Source organism: Garra rufa, chromosome 22 (genome assembly GCF_049309525.1).
Source record: "Garra rufa chromosome 22, GarRuf1.0, whole genome shotgun sequence".
NCBI lineage: Eukaryota > Metazoa > Chordata > Actinopteri > Cypriniformes > Cyprinidae > Garra > Garra rufa.
In genome coordinates this window covers 32,155,170-32,174,393 of record NC_133382.1, presented here as the reverse complement: position 1 = coordinate 32,174,393, position 19,224 = coordinate 32,155,170, and the positions used below count along the sequence as shown (strand labels likewise).

General features: G+C 38.2%; 1 protein-coding gene across 1 annotated transcript in view; it reads right to left on the bottom strand.

Annotated features, from left to right (window-relative positions):
* The window catches only part of bahcc1b (BAH domain and coiled-coil containing 1b), a 128,191-nt gene that overhangs the window by 45,003 nt on the left and 63,964 nt on the right, over positions 1-19,224 (bottom strand). Inside the window, exons 2-3 of the mRNA XM_073828301.1 lie at positions 11,951-12,127; positions 38-160 (exon numbers count right to left, since the gene is read on the bottom strand). Of these exons, the coding sequence (XP_073684402.1) occupies positions 38-160; positions 11,951-12,127 (300 nt within the window). The remainder of the gene's footprint in view (positions 1-37; positions 161-11,950; positions 12,128-19,224) is intronic.

Here is a 19,224-nt window from a genome sequence, read left to right as displayed (position 1 = left end):
TACTGTTGCTTGACAGAAGAAATGGAACCTCACTCACCTTTCTGAGTGTCATAGAATCGGTGCTGTCCATAGAGTACGCTGCTGTTGCCATGGTGATCTAGGGGGCTCATGGGCAGGAAGGTGGGGGCTAGGCTCCCTGAAAAGCGGGGATACCCTGGGGCTGAGAGAGAGAAAGGAAAGAGGGGAGAGAACATTGTCAGGATAAACAAATGTAACAAAAGAGAGTGACAGTGTTGGCCTTTCGCTGTGGCTGGACGCAGGTTCATGAAGCCCTACAGCACGGTACAACCTTTCCCAGAACCCCCTGCACAAACAAGTTCAGTTCTTTACTCGACATTTATGAGTAGTTCAACTACACAAGAGCTTTTAGAACTTCTGTTAGCAATTATTTATAATACATAAATAAAAGACAGAGACATACACAGAATCAAAATAATACAAGATGCTCTTACAAAAGCTATGCAAGCACATCCCACTGGTTCAGAGGAAGGTAAATGGCTGCTCAGTTTGACTCTGTATCTTCAAGGACACTGCTGTCCTGAGATAGTGAAGGCTACAGTGGGGTGTATTTATGTGTAAACTAAGCACATGGCTGAAACCCAACCACAGAGCAGCAAAGGTCAATGGCCAGGCACACAAGGGTCATGTGCTTAAGCCGCCCACAACACAGAGCTATTATAGCCATCTGTGGTGTGTGTGTGTGTGTGTGTGTGTTTGAGAGTATGTCAGTGAAATGGTAGTCTGTGTAAGGACAGAGTATCCTGGTGTCTTTCTGAGTATATGTTCCTGTGTTTTTGCATGTATTTGTTTGAGACACCCTGTCCTTGCACAAAGTTTAATTAGATGCAGTTAAAAGTTTAACGGTCTGGGGCCAAAGTAAACAGCGGTCCATAATGCTCATCCTTAGCATTCCACGTAGCCATTGTCCCATAGCCTACAAAACACACACACACACACACACACACACACACACACACAGTCATGACCCTGTCTGTCCTGACACAATAGAGAACTTTGGAAGAAGACAGATGGACGAATTAATGCATGATATCTACCAAATCAATCATCATCCGATTGAGATTTTTTTATTGGTCAATATTAGATTGTGCATGCTATTTTCCCTTTAGATTACCATTGCCGTCTTCTAACACTCACTTAAAATGAATCTTTACAAACACAAATCATTTTTTATTTTTAGTGGTTCAAGTGTGTAGCACTGAAACCCTATTGTAAATTGTTAGAGTGGCCAAGAATCAGCAGTCTCCATGTAAAACTTATTGGGTATAGACCAAACCGTAAGTATTAGAGATTTGAAACTTGGAGGGATGGTAGTACTCACACCGTCTTCAATGTCACCAAGGCTTGCCCCAATTGGCCTGACGGGGGCGCTATAGCAATCAAAAGTACAAAATCACTCATAACAAGTGTCTTATGTCGTTGGAATCATTACATTCACGCTGGACAAAACCCATTAATTGTCTGTCACACTGGCAAAATTTTTGGGTATTTTGCAATTTTGAAAAACCTACTTTTGTGCAGGAAGATTATCTGGAGAGCGAATATCAATAATTATGAAAAAAAAGTTGAACTTTCGACTCTCCAACACAAAGGGATGCCGTTCGAAATGTTCAAAAGAGGCAGGGCTGCCTTTACTAAAATGGCTGTAACTTTTGAACGGAATGAGATATCTTCGCCAAACTCACAACATTTATGTAAGAGCTGAATCTGAGGTCACATGAAAAAAGTCGGAAAATGTAAAAAAAAAAAAAAAAAAAAAACTACTTTTGCAAAGTAGTCCTAGGTTTATAATCAAAAAAAATTTGAAATTTATCCTTTGAAAAGCTATAACGAGGTTGTTTGGAAAAGGGGCCGTCCAAATATACCCAAAAGCCTATAAAGCCTAACCAAAACTCAAAACTTCACCAAACCTGGTGAGCACATGTGACAGGGTGATTCTAAACCATCATAATTTAAGTTGTTAAATTTTAGTTTTTAAGTTTTCTTTATAATTTATTTATACACAATTTAATATGGGTTATCAGTCAAAAAATAAATATAACTGAAATTATGGACCAGAATTTCATCATTGAAATTAAACAGCCTGGCTATGACATTAACCAGCATGAACCAGCCTAGACTAACCGTTTTGTGGTTGGTGAAACTGATGAACGCACACCTCCTGAACCATTATTAAGAATTTCATTACAGTAACAGACATTCGTGGCATGAATTAAACCTTTTGTGTAACACATACATCAATAACGAGCAAGAGGGTAAAAGTGAGAACGAGAGATGTGAACGAGGGAGTGCGAGTGTGATTGAGACGGAGCATATCATTTCGAGAGGCAGATTATGAGAGAGACAGACCGTAAGTGTCTGTAGGTACATGTGTGAGTGTGTCTGAAAGAGAGCGAGAGAGAAAGCGATTGAGAGACAAAGGAGGAGGGAAGGAGATCTCCCCCTCTCCTGCCTCTCTTACTAATTGACACCAGTGGAGCGTCCTGCTGACAGTGACATCACAGGGGAGTCCAGATGTGTAATATCAGGCCTTCTGGCTGCACCTGTTTCCTACAGCCACAGAATTTCAATTTTATCGACACACACATATGTAGTGCACACACACACACTCAAGCTCCTGCAGCATCTGCAGATACAGAGAAACGCACACATTTACCGTAAACATGCACTAAGACGAGGGACATTAGGCCTTTTTTGTTTCTGCCACATGATCCTTTAGAAATCATTCTAATATACTGAATTGGTGTTCAAGAAACATTTCTTACTATTTCAATGTTGAAAACAGATGCTTTCAGATATTTTCTTTAAAAAAAAAAATCTTCCTGACCCCAAACTTTTCAAACATTATGTGCAGTCTTAAAAATGAAACATAAGGGAACTGAACCGACCAGACAAGACTAGACCACCACAGTCGAGGTCAGACCAGAGGAGAGAATAGAAGAGGAGGCCACAATCACCACAATCCCTCCCTTCCACAATTTATTTAAATGCCAACAATTAGAGCAGAGCGGCACGGCAGTCTGAAAGCAATCACACTCTAATGATGAGCAATAAACGCAGTCCAGCACAGACCATTACAGGCTAGAGAAACGAGGCGCACACACATATAACTAATCAAACACACTTATTGTAAACTACAGCTCCCCAGTCTGAATGAAAACTGTATTCATCTAAATGAAGAATGATGGAGCCACAGGAGCTCAGTGTGCCAGATCAAACTGAGATTCGGCTCAGAAGCCAAGACACTGTTTTTGTTCTGTAAGACTGAGAAGCAGTGAAAAGTACAGGTGGGGAGTGTTGGACAGTATCCCAAACAAAGTCAAAGAGGATCTGTGGTTGTGTGTGTGTGTGTGTGTGTGTGTGTGTGTGTGTGTGTGTGTGAGTGAGTGAGTGAGTGTGTATGAGAAAAAGAGCAAGAGAGGAGGAATAGAGCCATTCAGAACTACCATTCAATCATATACATACAGACATTAACACTGGTGAGCTAAGAACCAATGTTTATTTTAGGAAGGTCATTTTCTCTTTAATCTATGAGAAATTATTAACAAATTATCCGCTGCCACTCCATACCTCACCTACTTAAAGAAAGCCAGTTTCCGCCACGCTTCTGACTTTTTTCTCCAAATTGTGCGATATAAACTCGCAATTGCGTGTTACAAAGTCAGAACTGTGAGATATAAACTGGCAATTCTCAGAAATAAACTGTCAATTCTGAGAAACAAAGTCCGAACTGTGAGATATAAACTTGCAATTCTCAGAAATAAAGTCAGAATTGTAATATATAAACTCACAACTGCGTTAGTCAGAATTGTGAGATATAAACTCACAATTGCGAGTTACAAAGTCAGAATTGCAAGATATAAACTCACAATTGCGAGTTACAAAGTCAGAATTGCAAGATATAAACTCGCAGTTCTCAGAAATAAACTTGCATTTCTGAGAAATAAAGTAAGAATTGTGAGATATAAACTTGCAATTCTCAGAAATAAACTAGCAATTCTGAGAAACAAAGTAAGAATTGTGACATATAAACTCGCAATTCTCAAAAATAAACCACTAATTCTCAGAAATAAAGTCAGAATTGTGAGATATAGTCACAATTCTGACTTTTTTCTCAAAATTATGTAATATAAAGTCAATTCTGACTTTGTATCTTGCAATTCTGACACTTTCTCGCAATCGGAAGTTCATATCCTGCAAATCAGACCTTTTTTTGCGAGTTACAAAGTCCAGTTTTGAGGGGAAAAAAGACTGATATATTTTCAGATTTGAGAGTTTATATCTCACGATTCTGACTTAACTTGGAATTGCGTGTTATAAAGTCACAACTGCGAGATATAAACTCGCAATTCTAAGAAAAAGTCAACATTTCTCAGAATTGTGACTTTTTTTTATCAAAACTATTTGGAGATAAAAAAGTGAGAATTGCAAGATGTAAACTCGCAATTGCGAGAAAAATCAGAACTCTGAGACAAAAATGTCACAATTATTTTTTTTTAATGGTGGAAACAGGCTTCCATACCTACCTCCCATTTCTCTCTAAAATATTTATAATTTCTCATTTTATTTGCCATGACTGTTAAATATAAATAACTAAATCACTGCAAGAATAAAGTGCCAGTAATCAAAAAATAAATAAATAAAATATGAATTGGTAATAACTAGTTAATTTGTTACAATTATTAAGAATCGCTCTAAGTGTAACTCAATACCAGCTCTACCAGCACTCATGAAACAGTCATATACTTTACATGTAAAGCACAATAAAGCGCTTCAGATTACAGCCTGTCATGTGCACGACAAATTCACCATCCATGTACAGTACAAATCCCACTGCGTGTCGTGTGACCTGCTGGAAGAGGACAATGGAGACGCGCACACACACACACACACACACACACACACACACACACACACACACACACACACACACACACACACCTCTAATCATATATAAGTGAACAAAGATTCCTGACAAAGAAAAAGGAGTGAGAGACTGTGAGAGAGATGCACGTCTTTCTTACAGTAAATGACCACACCTTTCCTTTAATTTTAATTCCTTTAATTCTTCATTTTATAGATGTTTAGTATTTGCTGTCTTGATAATCTATTCCTTGCTGAATAGATTTTTTACTCTTTTAATAATTAATAAAAATATTTATTTTATTTATACTTTTATATGTTAACACTACAGCACAAATATTGTTATTGCCATGCAATACATATTTACTCATGCCGATAAGTTTGTCAATGAAACTGATATTGAAAGAAAGAAAGGAGTACGATATAAAAAGAACACAGGGCTGACTCAAACGTGCCCATCTAACCCTCTAATTGAAGCGAACGAAGAACGAAGCAGGCAGACGGAGGGAGGAGAGAGCAGAACAGAGAGGGGAAGAGGAGGAGGAGGAGAGGAGGGGATCTTGTCAGCTCTGTTAATTGTGAGATGTGCTGAATCAACGGCTGCAGAATGCGGCCACTGTGGTTGCAAGAAAAAAAAAGAGGCAATAAGCCACACAAGGCCTCTTTTCTTCAAAATCTGTGGTAAAACCACTGTAACGTAAAGCCTGAGGTGCCTTACTGCTTTGATAAAAAACAATGTTCAATACATAATTGCATGCAGTTGAACAGATTTTTTAACTTATGAAGGCATATTAAAATCTTGGTGGTCAATTTTTTTCTATTTCTATCAGAATATTATAACTCTTTTGTATTTTCATATAATCTGAAAATGTAATTTATTCCTGGGATAGCAAAGCTGAATTTTCAGCAGCCGTTAACACTAACTTTAGAAATCACCCTAATATGTTGATTTGCTGCTTAAGAATAATTTATTATTACTAATGTTGAAAACAGTTGTGCTTCTTAATAATTTAGTTGCAATCTACATTTTAAGTCAGAAAGGTTTTATATACATAAAATAATAAAGAAATGGGATAGAAAAAAGATAATGAGAGATGATGGGCTATCGATAATCAATAGTAAGAGAAGGTGTTACAACCTCAAAGCAACAAATGGTGGGAAAAAAAGTTTTAAAAGGGAAAAGAAGTGGATGGAGGTGAAAAATAGAAAGGGACGGACAAAAAAAAGCATTAATGCAGAGGAAGAGTGGCTCAGTACATCAAGGAGAAAGAACTCAGGTATTGAATGAGTGAGAGATAAAAGAAAGATGGACAATGAGACAGAGAGAGAAAGAGAGTATGCGTATGAAAAAGAGAGAACGAGAGAGAGAGAGTCTCGGGTGGCAGATCTGTGTGTTGGCTGGGCGCCCGACACTGGAGTTTGGCCAGCTGGCAGCATGCCGATTGGGGCTTCCTGGATTCAGTCCTTAAAAACAATCATTTGGACAGAGTGTGTGTGTGTGTGTGTGTGTGTGTGGGAGAACATATATTTGAGAGGGTGTACATGAGCTACTGTAACCAATTATTTTCCTCTTACACTCTCATTTATTATGAAATATACAAACTGTCTCCATGTCTTTTCCCAGGCTAAACACACTCCACACACACACACACACACACACACACACACATACATTCACAGTCGCTGCATGCAACGTGCCAAGCCAAGCCTGGCTTCCTCCACCAGCTGGGACTTCAAAGGTGATCCCCTCTCTGTTGCTTTGAGCCAACTCCCTCGCTCTCCTTTTCTCTCTCGCACAAACGTAGCACGCAGACCTACCTAACACCCTTACGCACACTCAAAGTATAAAATCTTAGAGCTTTTGCTGTTCCGACTTCACTTCTACCTGCTCCAGGCGTTTTACATTAACACCCAGCGAAGCACTCAGCTGCGCGGTTAATGCCTCTCACAACACTTGTTTAGAGGATTTAGAGGGCACAATTGTGTGCGAGTGTGTGTGCGGAAGAAAGAGGGATAGCATAAACACAAGCATCCTCTGGTCAGGCACAATTGCAACCTGATGTTTCTCACAGGGTTCACACAGATGGGAAAACAGGTGTCTGGGTTGCTTTTAACGTGATAGTGATGTACACACACAAGCCGCACTTTAGTTTTACAGGAAAACCTTTATGGAAAAGGTTAAAAATAGCAAATCTTCATTCTAAATTGACTCTAACAAGCATGCTTGAAATTAAAGGGACAGCTCACCTAAAAAATTTACTCATCCTCATGCCATCTTAAACTTATTCATTTTTAACAATATCCTGACCACTATTTTCAGTATAACGAATGTGAATGGGTCTGTCAAGTTTCAAAATCTCAAAAAACTACCATGAAAGTATCATAAAAGTGATTCATGAGCTGTATTCTATATCTTTTGAAATCATACAATAGCTTTGTGTGTAAACAATGCCAAAAATTAAGTCATTATTCAATGAAAATCCTCCACCTTCTGCCTTTGAGAGTTCATGGCAGACCAAAGGCAAAAGAGTCAGATCTTTTGAGTCAGATCATTTCTTTGAATTGTGTTATTTAGTTTGTAAAATGAGAGAAGAACATTCTTTTGATTTTTTTTTTTAAATGATTTGATTATTTGATTAAAAATATTTAAAATGAAAAGATCTAGATCAAATTTTTTTGGGGGAAACTGGTTCTTGAATTCAACTCACTGATTCGATTCAGTCACAGCATTCAAAACTGGGATGAAATGAAAATACATATTATTGATCTAATTGTGAACAATTCATTCATCCATGTATGTTTCTTTTTTTTACTTCAAAAATGTGAATAAAATATCTTAATCATCCTCCAACCGATGGACAGAAGCAAATCCTTGGATGTAGAGAAAATATTAGCTGAATTTATCAAAAAAAAAAAAAGGCCCATAAATTCTTTGGTTTTTCAGCATTTTTGTCTGTTTGAGCTCTTTCCAACAATGACTGTTTGATTTTGAGATCCATCTTTTCACAATGAAGACAACTGAGGGACTCATATGCAACTATTACAAAAATGCTCACTTATGCTTCAGAAGGAAAAACAATGCATTAAGACCCAGGGGTGAAAACTTTTGAACAGAATGAAGATGTGTACATTTTTCTTTTTCTTTTTTTCTTTTTTTTTTTTTATTTAATACTGCCTTTCAGAAACTACAGAGAATACTTACGTGTTACCCAGAAGACAAAATAAATAAAATTTACCGTGGTCTTTAAATTCTAAAAGTTTTCACCCCTGGCTCTTAATGCATTGTGTTTCCATCTGAAGCATCAGTGAGCGTTTGAGACTTCTGTAATAGTTGCATATGAGTCCCTCAGTTGTCCTCAGTGTGAAAAGATGGATCTTAAAATCATACAGTCATTGTTGGAAACAGTTCAAATACACAAAAAAGCTGAAAAACCAAAGAATTTGTGGGACCTGAAGGATTTTTCTGAAGAACAGCGGGCAGTTTAACTGTTCAGGACAAACAAGAGACTCATGAACTATCACTAAACAAAAAAACAGCTGTGGATCATTCAGGTGACAAAACAGTGTTAAGAATCAAGTGTATGTAAACTTTTGAACGGGATAATTTTTATCAATTTTGTATGATCCCTCTTATTTTGGTAAAATAATTAACATTTTGAAGATTTTACAAGGTGTATGTAAACGTTTGATCTCAACTCTACTTTGCATATATTATATATACTTTTCTCATGTGCTCCATGAGGCAAAAAATATACATTTTGAGTATAACGTTTGAGTCCACTTCATATCTTGTTTTCTCTGTTTGGAAAACACACACCTTTGGCTGATCTGTCTGCCTTGGGGCGGTTGGGTGTTTAGTTGTCTGGTTATCAGTTAGGTTAAGCCAGCATGTCTCATCGTTGGCTTATTTTTATGATATGACTACAAACACAAATTTTCTCAGATACACATTTACACACACGTACACACACACCTGACCGGGAGAGATAAAGGAGGCACTGAAAAGTGGTGCCTGACCACAAACTGTTCATAGCCAAAAGAGGAGCCGAGGGGCCAAAAGGCAAAGAGGACACACACACACACACACAAATACACATATATATACACACACACACACACACACACACATGCTTAACAGAGTCCGGAAACCAGCACCCTCCCTGTGGTGATGCTTCTTACCCTCGGCATCTCTCAGTTAAAACCGCATTCACGTAGCCACACAGATGCACACCCCGTTTGTGAGTGTCTGTTGTCTGAGCAGGAAGTAGACCGTTGCTGTTGGGTTTAACCGTAAGGGTCACGAGACCCTTGGGTCTAGCTGAGGAAACCCCACATCAGCCCCCCAAAATCATTAGTGAGCCTCATTGCAACGTCTCTTTGCAGTCAGGTGGCCACACGACTATAGCGACTTCCCCATAAAATCCCATCCCAATGATGCTCAAAATGCATTTCCTCGCCTTTATATATTTTTTTGCTTTTAAGGTAATTTACTAAATTGCCGACAGACATTACAGCACCATCCTCATAAAGTTAATGAATATTAATTAACAATTTCCCGGACCACACAGGAGATCCCGCTGCATCCAATCAACTAACGCTTTTCTCTGCAGTGCTCCCCCTTTCACCCCCCTGGCCTAATGGGTCAGGTGGGGCGTCACATCATCGGTAGCTGGACCGTCTCCAGGGGAACGGGGCTGGGGTAATTGCATGGCTCGTTTTGATGACATGCTTTTTATGCAAATGAAGGAGGGAGTGCAGGGACACGGCTGGGGGGGAAACGGAGCCATCCAATCAGCTGCTTCGAGGGGCTAAGCACAATTAAAGACTGATTCAGATAATAAGCTCTTATCATCACGATGGGGCCGTTTGCATCATTATAGACACATTCTGTTATTAATATTATTGTTATTAGTTTTATTATTATTATTTTTATGGTGGTAATCAGAAGCATCATCATTACAGTTATGATTATTGTTATTGTTGCAGGGTTATTGATGGTTTATATAAAGCTCCGTGCGCAGCCGAATATGCACTAGGTCGGCTACGGCGGCGTACTTTTTCCCCTCTCCCTCTAACTCTCTCGTTCCGTCTCGCACGCGCAGATTTGTTCAGTCATTCAGTTACAGTAGCGCTGGGTGCCAGCAGTAACACCACTGTGTTCGCTGCCAACCACAATTACTGTTCCATTCTGCCAGCTGCCAAGAGCTCCGCAGATACAGAGCAGTTAACCCGCACCGATACACACACACATACACTTGTACGCGGTTGTACACGGATCTGTGAAAATACCAATAGCAAGTGCTCAGCTGTGCGTACTATTTAAAAAGCACAGCCATGTGCGCATGTTAACACAAATACACGCTATGCTCACACACACACTTAAGGCATAAACATTTATATAAAGAGCTATTATACATTTGAAGGAACATATTGTGCATTATGGACAGACTAAATTCAAATATAAGCAGACTGAGTGCTCGTAAGGGGAAAAACATGTTCAAGATCATATATATAAAAAACAGAATGAAGAAAGCTGTACACTAATAGAGCACAGCACACTGACTCTCAAACATACTGTAAATTATGTTTTTGTCTTTATTAGAACACATGCTGGGTATTTCTACAACACTAGTATTGAAGAACAGATTGACAGAATGATAGAACGATAGATAAACGAACATGAACAAAAGGATGGATGGATGAATTAAAAGAACTATAGATACTGTAGATAGAATGATAGATAAAAATGATAGATCAGTGGATGGATGGAAAGACAGATACTGTAGATAGAATGATAGAAAAAGAACAGATGAAACAATGGATGGACGGATGACTGAGTGGGGAGATGGATGGAAAGAACTACAGATACCGCATATAGAATGGTAGATAGAAAAAGGATCATAGAACAATGAATGAATGGATGGATGGATGGATGGAAATAACTATAGATACTGTAAACAGAATGATAGATAAAAAATAATAGGACGATGGACGGACGGATGGACGGATAGATGGAAAGACAAAGATACTGCAGATAGAATGATAGATAAAAAAAGAATGATAGATAGAACAATGAATGGATAGATGGATGGAAAGAACTATAGATCCTGTAGATAGAATAATAGACAAATGATAGAACGATGGATGGATGGATGGATGGATGGACAGACAGATACAGGTAGAATGATAAATAGAAAAAGAATGACAGAACAATGAATGGATGGAAATAACTATAGATACTGTAGATAAAATGATAGAATGATGGATAGATGGTTGGAAAGAACTATAGATACTGCATATAAAATGATAGAAAAATAATGATAGATAGGACAATGAATGAATGGATGGATGGGTGGATAGATGGATGGATGGATGATCGAAATAACTATAGATAATGTACATAGAATGATAGATAGAAAATAATAGAACGATGGATAAATGATGGATGGATGGATAGAAAGACCTATAGATACTGCAGATAGAATGATAGATAGAAAAAGAATGATAGAACAATGAATTAATTAATAGATGGATGGATGAAGAGAACTATAGATACTGCAAATAGAAAGTTCGAAAAAAAAGATAAAACAATGGATGATGGATAGAAAGAAAGAACTGTAGATACTGAAAATAGAAGGATAGATAGAAAAAGGAATGATATAACAATGGAAGGATGGATGGAACGACAGATACTGATGGAACGATAGATAGAATATAGCTAGACAGATATAACATTTAGGCAACAGAACGATAGATAGAAAGACAGAACAATAGATGAATGATAGATAAATGGAACAATAGATTTTTCAGATAATATGACGGACAGAAACAGAACGAAAGATAGAGCGATGTATGTATGTATGGATGGATTGATGGATGGAATGATGAAAGAACCTGCAGAAGGATAGATAGATAGATAGATAGATAGATAGATAGATAGATAGATAGATAGATAGATAGATAGATAGATAGATAGATAGATAGATAGATAGATAGATAGATAGATAGATAGATAGATAGATAGATAGATAGATAGATAGACAGACAGACAGACAGACAGATAGAGCACCTTCATGTGAGTGTGGGAACCAGATCTGTGACGGGGCTGTGGAGTGAGGTCCAGAGCGATAGGGCGGAGAAGAGGGGGATGATGGGGGTCCGCTGGGGTGAGAGGGGGGAGATCCCAGACTGCTGGCCAGAAACGTTCCCATGAAAGAAGCAGAGGAGTTCCCTATCAGTCCACTGCCTGCAGGACAAAATTAAACAATGGTTAAAAAAATCCTCAAAATGACAGTATTATTGAATTGAATTATTGAAAATTATAAAGTGGACCTCCACAATTACAGCGCAGCCATTATACAGAGACAATACATGAAGATTTGATAAATGTACCAAAGTCTAACATTCAGCCTAAAATAATCGCTCTAACTAAATTAGACAGAAATAGAGTGCAATTGTGGGGAAAGACTAAACGAATTATCAAGAATAAAAGTTAATGAGAGAGAGAGAGACAGAGAGAGAGATACAGAACGAGAGAAAGTGAGGGTATGAGATGTTAAAAAGAAAGAGAGAGGGAGAGTTTTGGAACATAAGTGCGCAGTCTGTTCCTTAATGAAGTCCCTGTGATCTCTCGGCTGTAGCCTCTCTCTCTCACACACTCACACACACACACACACGCACACGCGTCCACACAATCTGCGACAAGACCTACAAAGAAGAATAAGAAACCATAATTCACTCTCATCCAAATAATGACAAGCCAACAGGGACAAAATAGAAAACAATAGACTTTTAAAATGGACTTGATCTGAGTCCTGAAGCAAAAGCATGTTGAGAACCACTGACCTACATCACCCAAAACACAGTCGCACACAAAGAGAGAGTGAAAAAGAGGGTGATGGAATGATAATGAGGAAACCCTGGATCGAAGAGCATCAAAGAGATACAACTTTATTCATCCCTGAAGGAAAATGCGCAAGACTTTATACATTCAAGCCGACAAGGGTTAAATCAAATCCATTACACATGCACAACGCATACAAACCAAACGGACACTCATTATATTTCCACACGCATCTTTTGTTTTTCTCAGCAGCGAAGAAACAAAGCGAATTTGCAACGCTCCAATAAGCTTGATTAACCTATATGCTACAGAGGCACGGCTTTAATAAACTTTAGACATAATATAATTTAAAGATAAGGCAGCTCACCGCAGACGATTTGCTCATGGTGCGATGCAGCATATAGAATCATCAAATCAGCCTATTAAACACAGACCGATTTGCGCTTAAGACGACGTCTGCATAACATTTACAAGATTAACAGCAGTGAATTCTGCGCGGATGAAAAAAGCACCACACATGTGATGTTAGTTTCAGCGCATACCGCTGTGGTTTCCTGTGTGTCTCCCCTGACAGAGACTCTGCCCTCGTGTCCTCTAAAACAACCAACACCACCAATTAAACAGCGAGGTGAAGGCGAGTGCGGTTTCATTTCCTAAACTGATAAAAGTTAATTAACGTGGGTGAGAGGGATGAGGTTAAGGAAGACATTTATGGGTGTGAAATTACTAAATGACTGCTCTCACAAGATAAACAGAGCACCAGGCCACAGCTCAAGCCCCAGGCAGAAACGACAGCAAGTAGGGGGGAAAAAAGTCAAGAAAGCAGGAAAAGACCAGCCGAATTACAGGTCTGGAAAGACGCTAGGCCGCTGGTGCCGGGGTGGATGCTGGGATCACAGCCGTCAAGACACTTTGTCTCCTCTCACCCACTCACTCGCCTCAGGATGAAAGCAGGCTTTTTGCGCTGGTCTAGGAACAGTTTCCCTCTACATGAAACGGTGTAATCGAAGCTACAGAATTCCCAGCATATTACAGCCGTCTTCTCCTCCCAAATGTCCCTACCACCTTCCCACGAGCTCTACCACTGAAATGAAAGGCCTGTGTTCACCAAGAGCACTGCAGTCGCTATTCGCCAATGCATTATGGGTGTGGTCACCTCAAATCTGGCAAAATCCACCACTTTAAAAGGTCTTTTCCAGTCAAAAATATAAAATTATATTTCTATATGCGTTTTTGTCTTGGTCATAGTCTACTGTATATGTTTTGTTTTTCTTATAGAATTATTTCTATATTTAATAATGTCACCTTTATTCATTATTAGAGCTGATTAATCGCATCCGAAATAAAAGTTTGTGTTTACATATTATAAGTGTACTGTGTATATATATATATATATATATATATATGATTCGCAGAGGCAAAAGTCCACGTCGTGCATTTAAAATCCTTTAATGCACGGCAAACCGTTGATTATCCCGCTTATTCCATGGTTATTTGCCAAGTTATATACAAGTTAAAACTAGTACTGCTCTTTGCAGCACAATATTTGACCGAATAGGTAAAAAAGACGGTTATTTACAGCTCTAGCATTCTGCCTGCTTTAAATCACACAGAGATGAAATAGTACGGTAAGATCACATTTATTTGAATGAATTATAGCATTTGTTTCAGTAAATTATCGATCGACCGAGAGTGAGCGAGAAGGCGAGAGAGAGATGACAGTTGTGTGTGTGTGTGTGTGTGTGTTTGCGTGCATCAATTATAGCAGCGCATTAATATAGGACGGTGATTTAACTGACTTGGAACTACCTGTGCATTAACGGTTTTACTGCACACCTGCCAGCCAATCAGAATCCAGTTTCCAGACATTCCATGGAATAAATATAAATATATGTATATATTTATATATATGTAAGGTACATATAATGTACATTTCCTTAAAATGCTATTGTGAGTAGGATTAATTTCTTACGCAGCTCATCCAACAGCTTCGTCGCTAGTTCTAAAACGTCATTTTAGACCTAGTAACGACGCTTGAGCCGTTGATAGCAAACTAATGCAGTCAATAATGAAGTTTAGACAGACCAACATACAAGCAGACGGACGGCAAGAGAGGGGGGAGAGAGTTTAAGATCGTAAATGACCCCTCTCAAGTCTGTGTGTCTCTCAAAGGTGACTGGCAGCATCGTCTCTACTGACAGTTAAACTTTAAGTTCATTTTCTTCAAGACCACGCCGTTGTTACCTCGCGTGAGAACTGTCATGTCGTTTTTAAGTTGTTTATCATCAGAGATGCGCTAACAACATTAGCGCGAATGCTAACTATGTATGTGCGTCTGTGAGTGAGAGAGAGCGAGAGAAATAGAGTATGTGCTTTCCGTACATGATAAAACATAATATTGTGGAAAAAACATGGACATATTCTGTCGTTTTTATCATGTTGTTTACCGTATGTATTAGCTTTGCCAGTGTCACTGTAGCTGTTGGTTATTTTGCTGTTTTGGGCTGTAAGGACCTTTGAAATAACTGAATCGTGTGCGAAGTGATATAGACATGTACTGCGGTCAAAAGCTGCCTGGAACTACGTTCGCCGTGCGTTTCCCTGAAAATAATGCACACCTCTAGAACGTTCGCCAGCCAATCGGCCCTGTAGTATAAATAAATATATGTGTGTATACACACACACACACACACACACACACACACACACACACACACACACACACACACCAAGCATATATATGTTTAAGAAAAAATCTACATTTATATATAAAATATTTATATGTATAATCATTTAAATTATATATAAATTATATATGAAATCCCTATTAATTATAGCAATTTTTTTGTATAACTAAAACGTCATCTAATTTTAGAAAAAATAATGATGAGATTTAAATATTTAAAAAGATGTATGAATTTTTTTTTTCAACAGTACTCTTGTTGACAAGATTAACATTGTGCTTCAAAAAATAAAAAAATATTTAGTTGAGGAGAAATTTTAATATTTGAATTATATATATATATATATATAATAATCATAATAAGTATTTCCACTTATTTTCAAGAATTTGTATATTTTAATTAGTGCTGGGCAACAATTAATCACGATTAATCGCATCCAAAATAAATGTTTTTGTGTACATAATATATGTTTGCATACTGTGTGTATTATGTATATATAAATACACAAACATGCATGTACATAGTTAAGAAAATATGTTATGTTTATATATAAATATATTTCTATATGATATACATTATGGCCCGGTTTCGCAGACAAGGCTTAAACCTAGACCTAGACTAAAATGTAAGTCTGAGTTGTTTCAACTGAAATAAAATTGCACTGATTGATTTTAAAATATATCAGTGCCTTTGTTTTGTCTCAAGATGCACACCAGTAATGTTTTTTTCTAAGCATGTTTATAAAAATTACTTAAATGTCCTAATTGAACTATGGTCTAATCCTGGCTTAGTCTAAGCCCTGTCTAGGAAACCGGGCCTATATGAATATAAACATATACATGTAAATACATGTAAATATTTTCAAAATATATACTGTATGTGTGTATCTTTATATATATATACACATAATAAATATACACAGTACACATACATATATTATGTACACAAAAACATTTATTTTGGATGAGATTAATCGTGATTAATCATTTCCCAGCTCTAATTTTATTTAAAATCAACATTTTTCATCTTCTTTAACTAAAATTTGACTGTAATTTTGTTTACAATATTAACACTGCATTTTATAAAACCAAAAATAATAAACTAAACATTTAAAAATGTTATATTAAACTAGACCTTGTTAAAAAAATCTTGCACTTTTTATCTATTATTTTAATAAACTACATATTTCAATTAAAACTAATTAATTGATTAAAATTGTTTTATCATTTAACATTTTATCATGACAAAAAAGACAATAAACTGTGAAAATTTGTCAAGATTAACACAGCATTATATAGAAAACATCGGAAAACCACAGCAGTCACTCATTCTGCCCTGAACTCCCAGAGACTTGGAAAAGCTAAATATTAGATCTATGATTAAATTAATGAAAATGAATGAGAGCAGAAAGAAAAGGAAACCTGATCCACCCTGGCCTGGTTTAAACCATACATGAACCTAAAACCTCCTGCATGATTCAACTGACCATCATGTAGCACGGTAGTCTCGGCCTCAGACAGCACACCCACAGACCTGATACTGACCGCCTGATGGATACTGAACACAAAACTAGAAAGTAGTTATAAATCACAGCATCAGAAACACAAGTGCGGCACACAGGTTCAGCCAGGAGGGAAACAAAACAGTTTAGGGGTTGAACGACTTCAGATTTTTTAAAGTCGACATTTACGTGATAAAAAGTCGAGTCGACGTCGACTAGTCCCTTATGACGTCATTATTGAACAAAAACACTTAAACCTTGAGCTGAGACTCAAACACCTTGTGCACAGATATGACACAGCGCTGCCTACATGGCTATTGTTCCTATAATACTTTGCTAATCAGTATAATCAGTAACTAATCAGTTATTTTGTCTTTGGGTCGTTATATTTCTCACAGATTTCTGCTCGTTCTAAATCAGCAGATAAAGTAGCACTGTAAAGATTACATTTATATAAGTCATTAGTGAGAGAGCGATTGCGTGTGTGAATTAATTCTACCTGGCAGCGTCTCTCTACTAGCCTAATAATGAAGCTGTGGGTTTTAATTACTAAGAAATATATGCTAGAACTTTTCAGTTTCTAAGCTATATTAGCCAGAAATCATGGAACAGTGTTGACAATTCATTTCCCCACCGCGCTTTTGAATGATGTGTGTGCGCACGATCTGCACGTGATGTACGAGCGAGCTACTGTATGTAGCCTATGTGTGTGCGTTACAACGCAGCAGTGCATTAGATTAGAACGACAATTACAACAAGCTTTTTAAAACGTGCATCCTCCTGTTCAGTTTTAAACATCAAGATGTATACTCATGTTGTGGAGCGCTTTCGGAGTATGCATTTATCTATTATTTAGCTGTTTTCACAAAGCGTAAATGTCGACTTCAAAGACTTCTTATCCTGTTGCGCCCTCTATAGGACCAGCGACTAGTCGACGGCAAGCTTAAAGCGTCATGGCAGAGCATTAAAGTCGACTAGTCGACTAGACGATTAATCGGTGCAACCCCTACAAGGCACCAGGTTAAGATTATGAGAGTTTGAGAGGAAGAAATGACACATTCAGACAAAAGCAAACTTGCGTTCAGTTTTGGCCAAAATATGTAGCAAAGTGGACCAGACTTTACACCATAAGTCAGTCTGGTTTGTGCTACCCCCACTGTACTGAACAGCATATAAAGCCCCTCGCTCCTCCTCTCCTCTACGCCCTCCGCCAACTTCCCTTTAATAAAACGTTTCCTCTTGTTTGCTTTGCTTTATTGACTTTTTTCTCTCTTTTTTCTCCGTCTCATGCACGCCGTGGGCCGAGCGTCAGCAGCAAAGGCTGAAATTATGCCTGCGCCCATCCTACTAACTTCCCCCCTCCTTCCACCACCTCTAATAAACCAAACTGCAGAAATGAAACGCTGTTGATACATGAACAGAGGGATTGGAGTAACGGAAAGGATGGCGGGAGGTCTAAAAAGAAACACACGCTGAACCTGGGGAAGCCCAGTCTCCGTGAAAAAGCAGCGGCGGAGTCATTACGCCGGGAATACAGTGAGCTATAAAGGATGATGCTGTCTTGTCAGGCGGATCCCCAACGGGAATGTGTGTTTATTTACGTCCGTGGCGCGAGACGCGGCTGAACGAGAGAGAGTGACTCTTGTGCGAGCGCTTAAGGAAATCGGGTCATGTGCATACTAATCGCCTGATTCCAGGCTCAGAGCGACATTAATCCAATTAAGGAATTAAAAGGAAGAATCCTGAAGAGTGGGAGTCCCGAGTGTGTCTGCCACACACAAACACACACCGCCAATTGCACAAGTGCATGTTCAGCCTTGTCATCAAATGAGAGTCCCCAGCGCTGCCCTTCAGTGGAACAAGACGTGTGCGAGAGACCGACTGAGAGAGAGAGAGAGAGAGAGAGAGAGACAGAGAGCACGATGTGGGAAAAAAGTCAAGTCAGAGGTTTGGATTATGTGTTACTTGTTTAAATCAGAGATCCAAATGAAGTGCAATCCATCAGCAGACACAACAGCTCGAGGTTCTAATGGGTCTGTGTGTATACATTACAACAGCTGTCTCTCTCTCTCTCTCTCTGTGAGTCTCGCTCTCTTCACAGGAGGATGTTTATGTCTACTGGTGCTGAGTACTCAGTTCAACAAGACAGAGATAACACAAGTGCTGCTCCAACTACAGTGGAGAAAAAAAATCAAGATCGACCTAAACTAAAATTCCCTACTTTTTTATATTTTCAATTAAATAAATAAACTAAAACACATGCATACATACATGCATAAATTATATAGTTTATGTAAAATAAAAAAAATTGTATT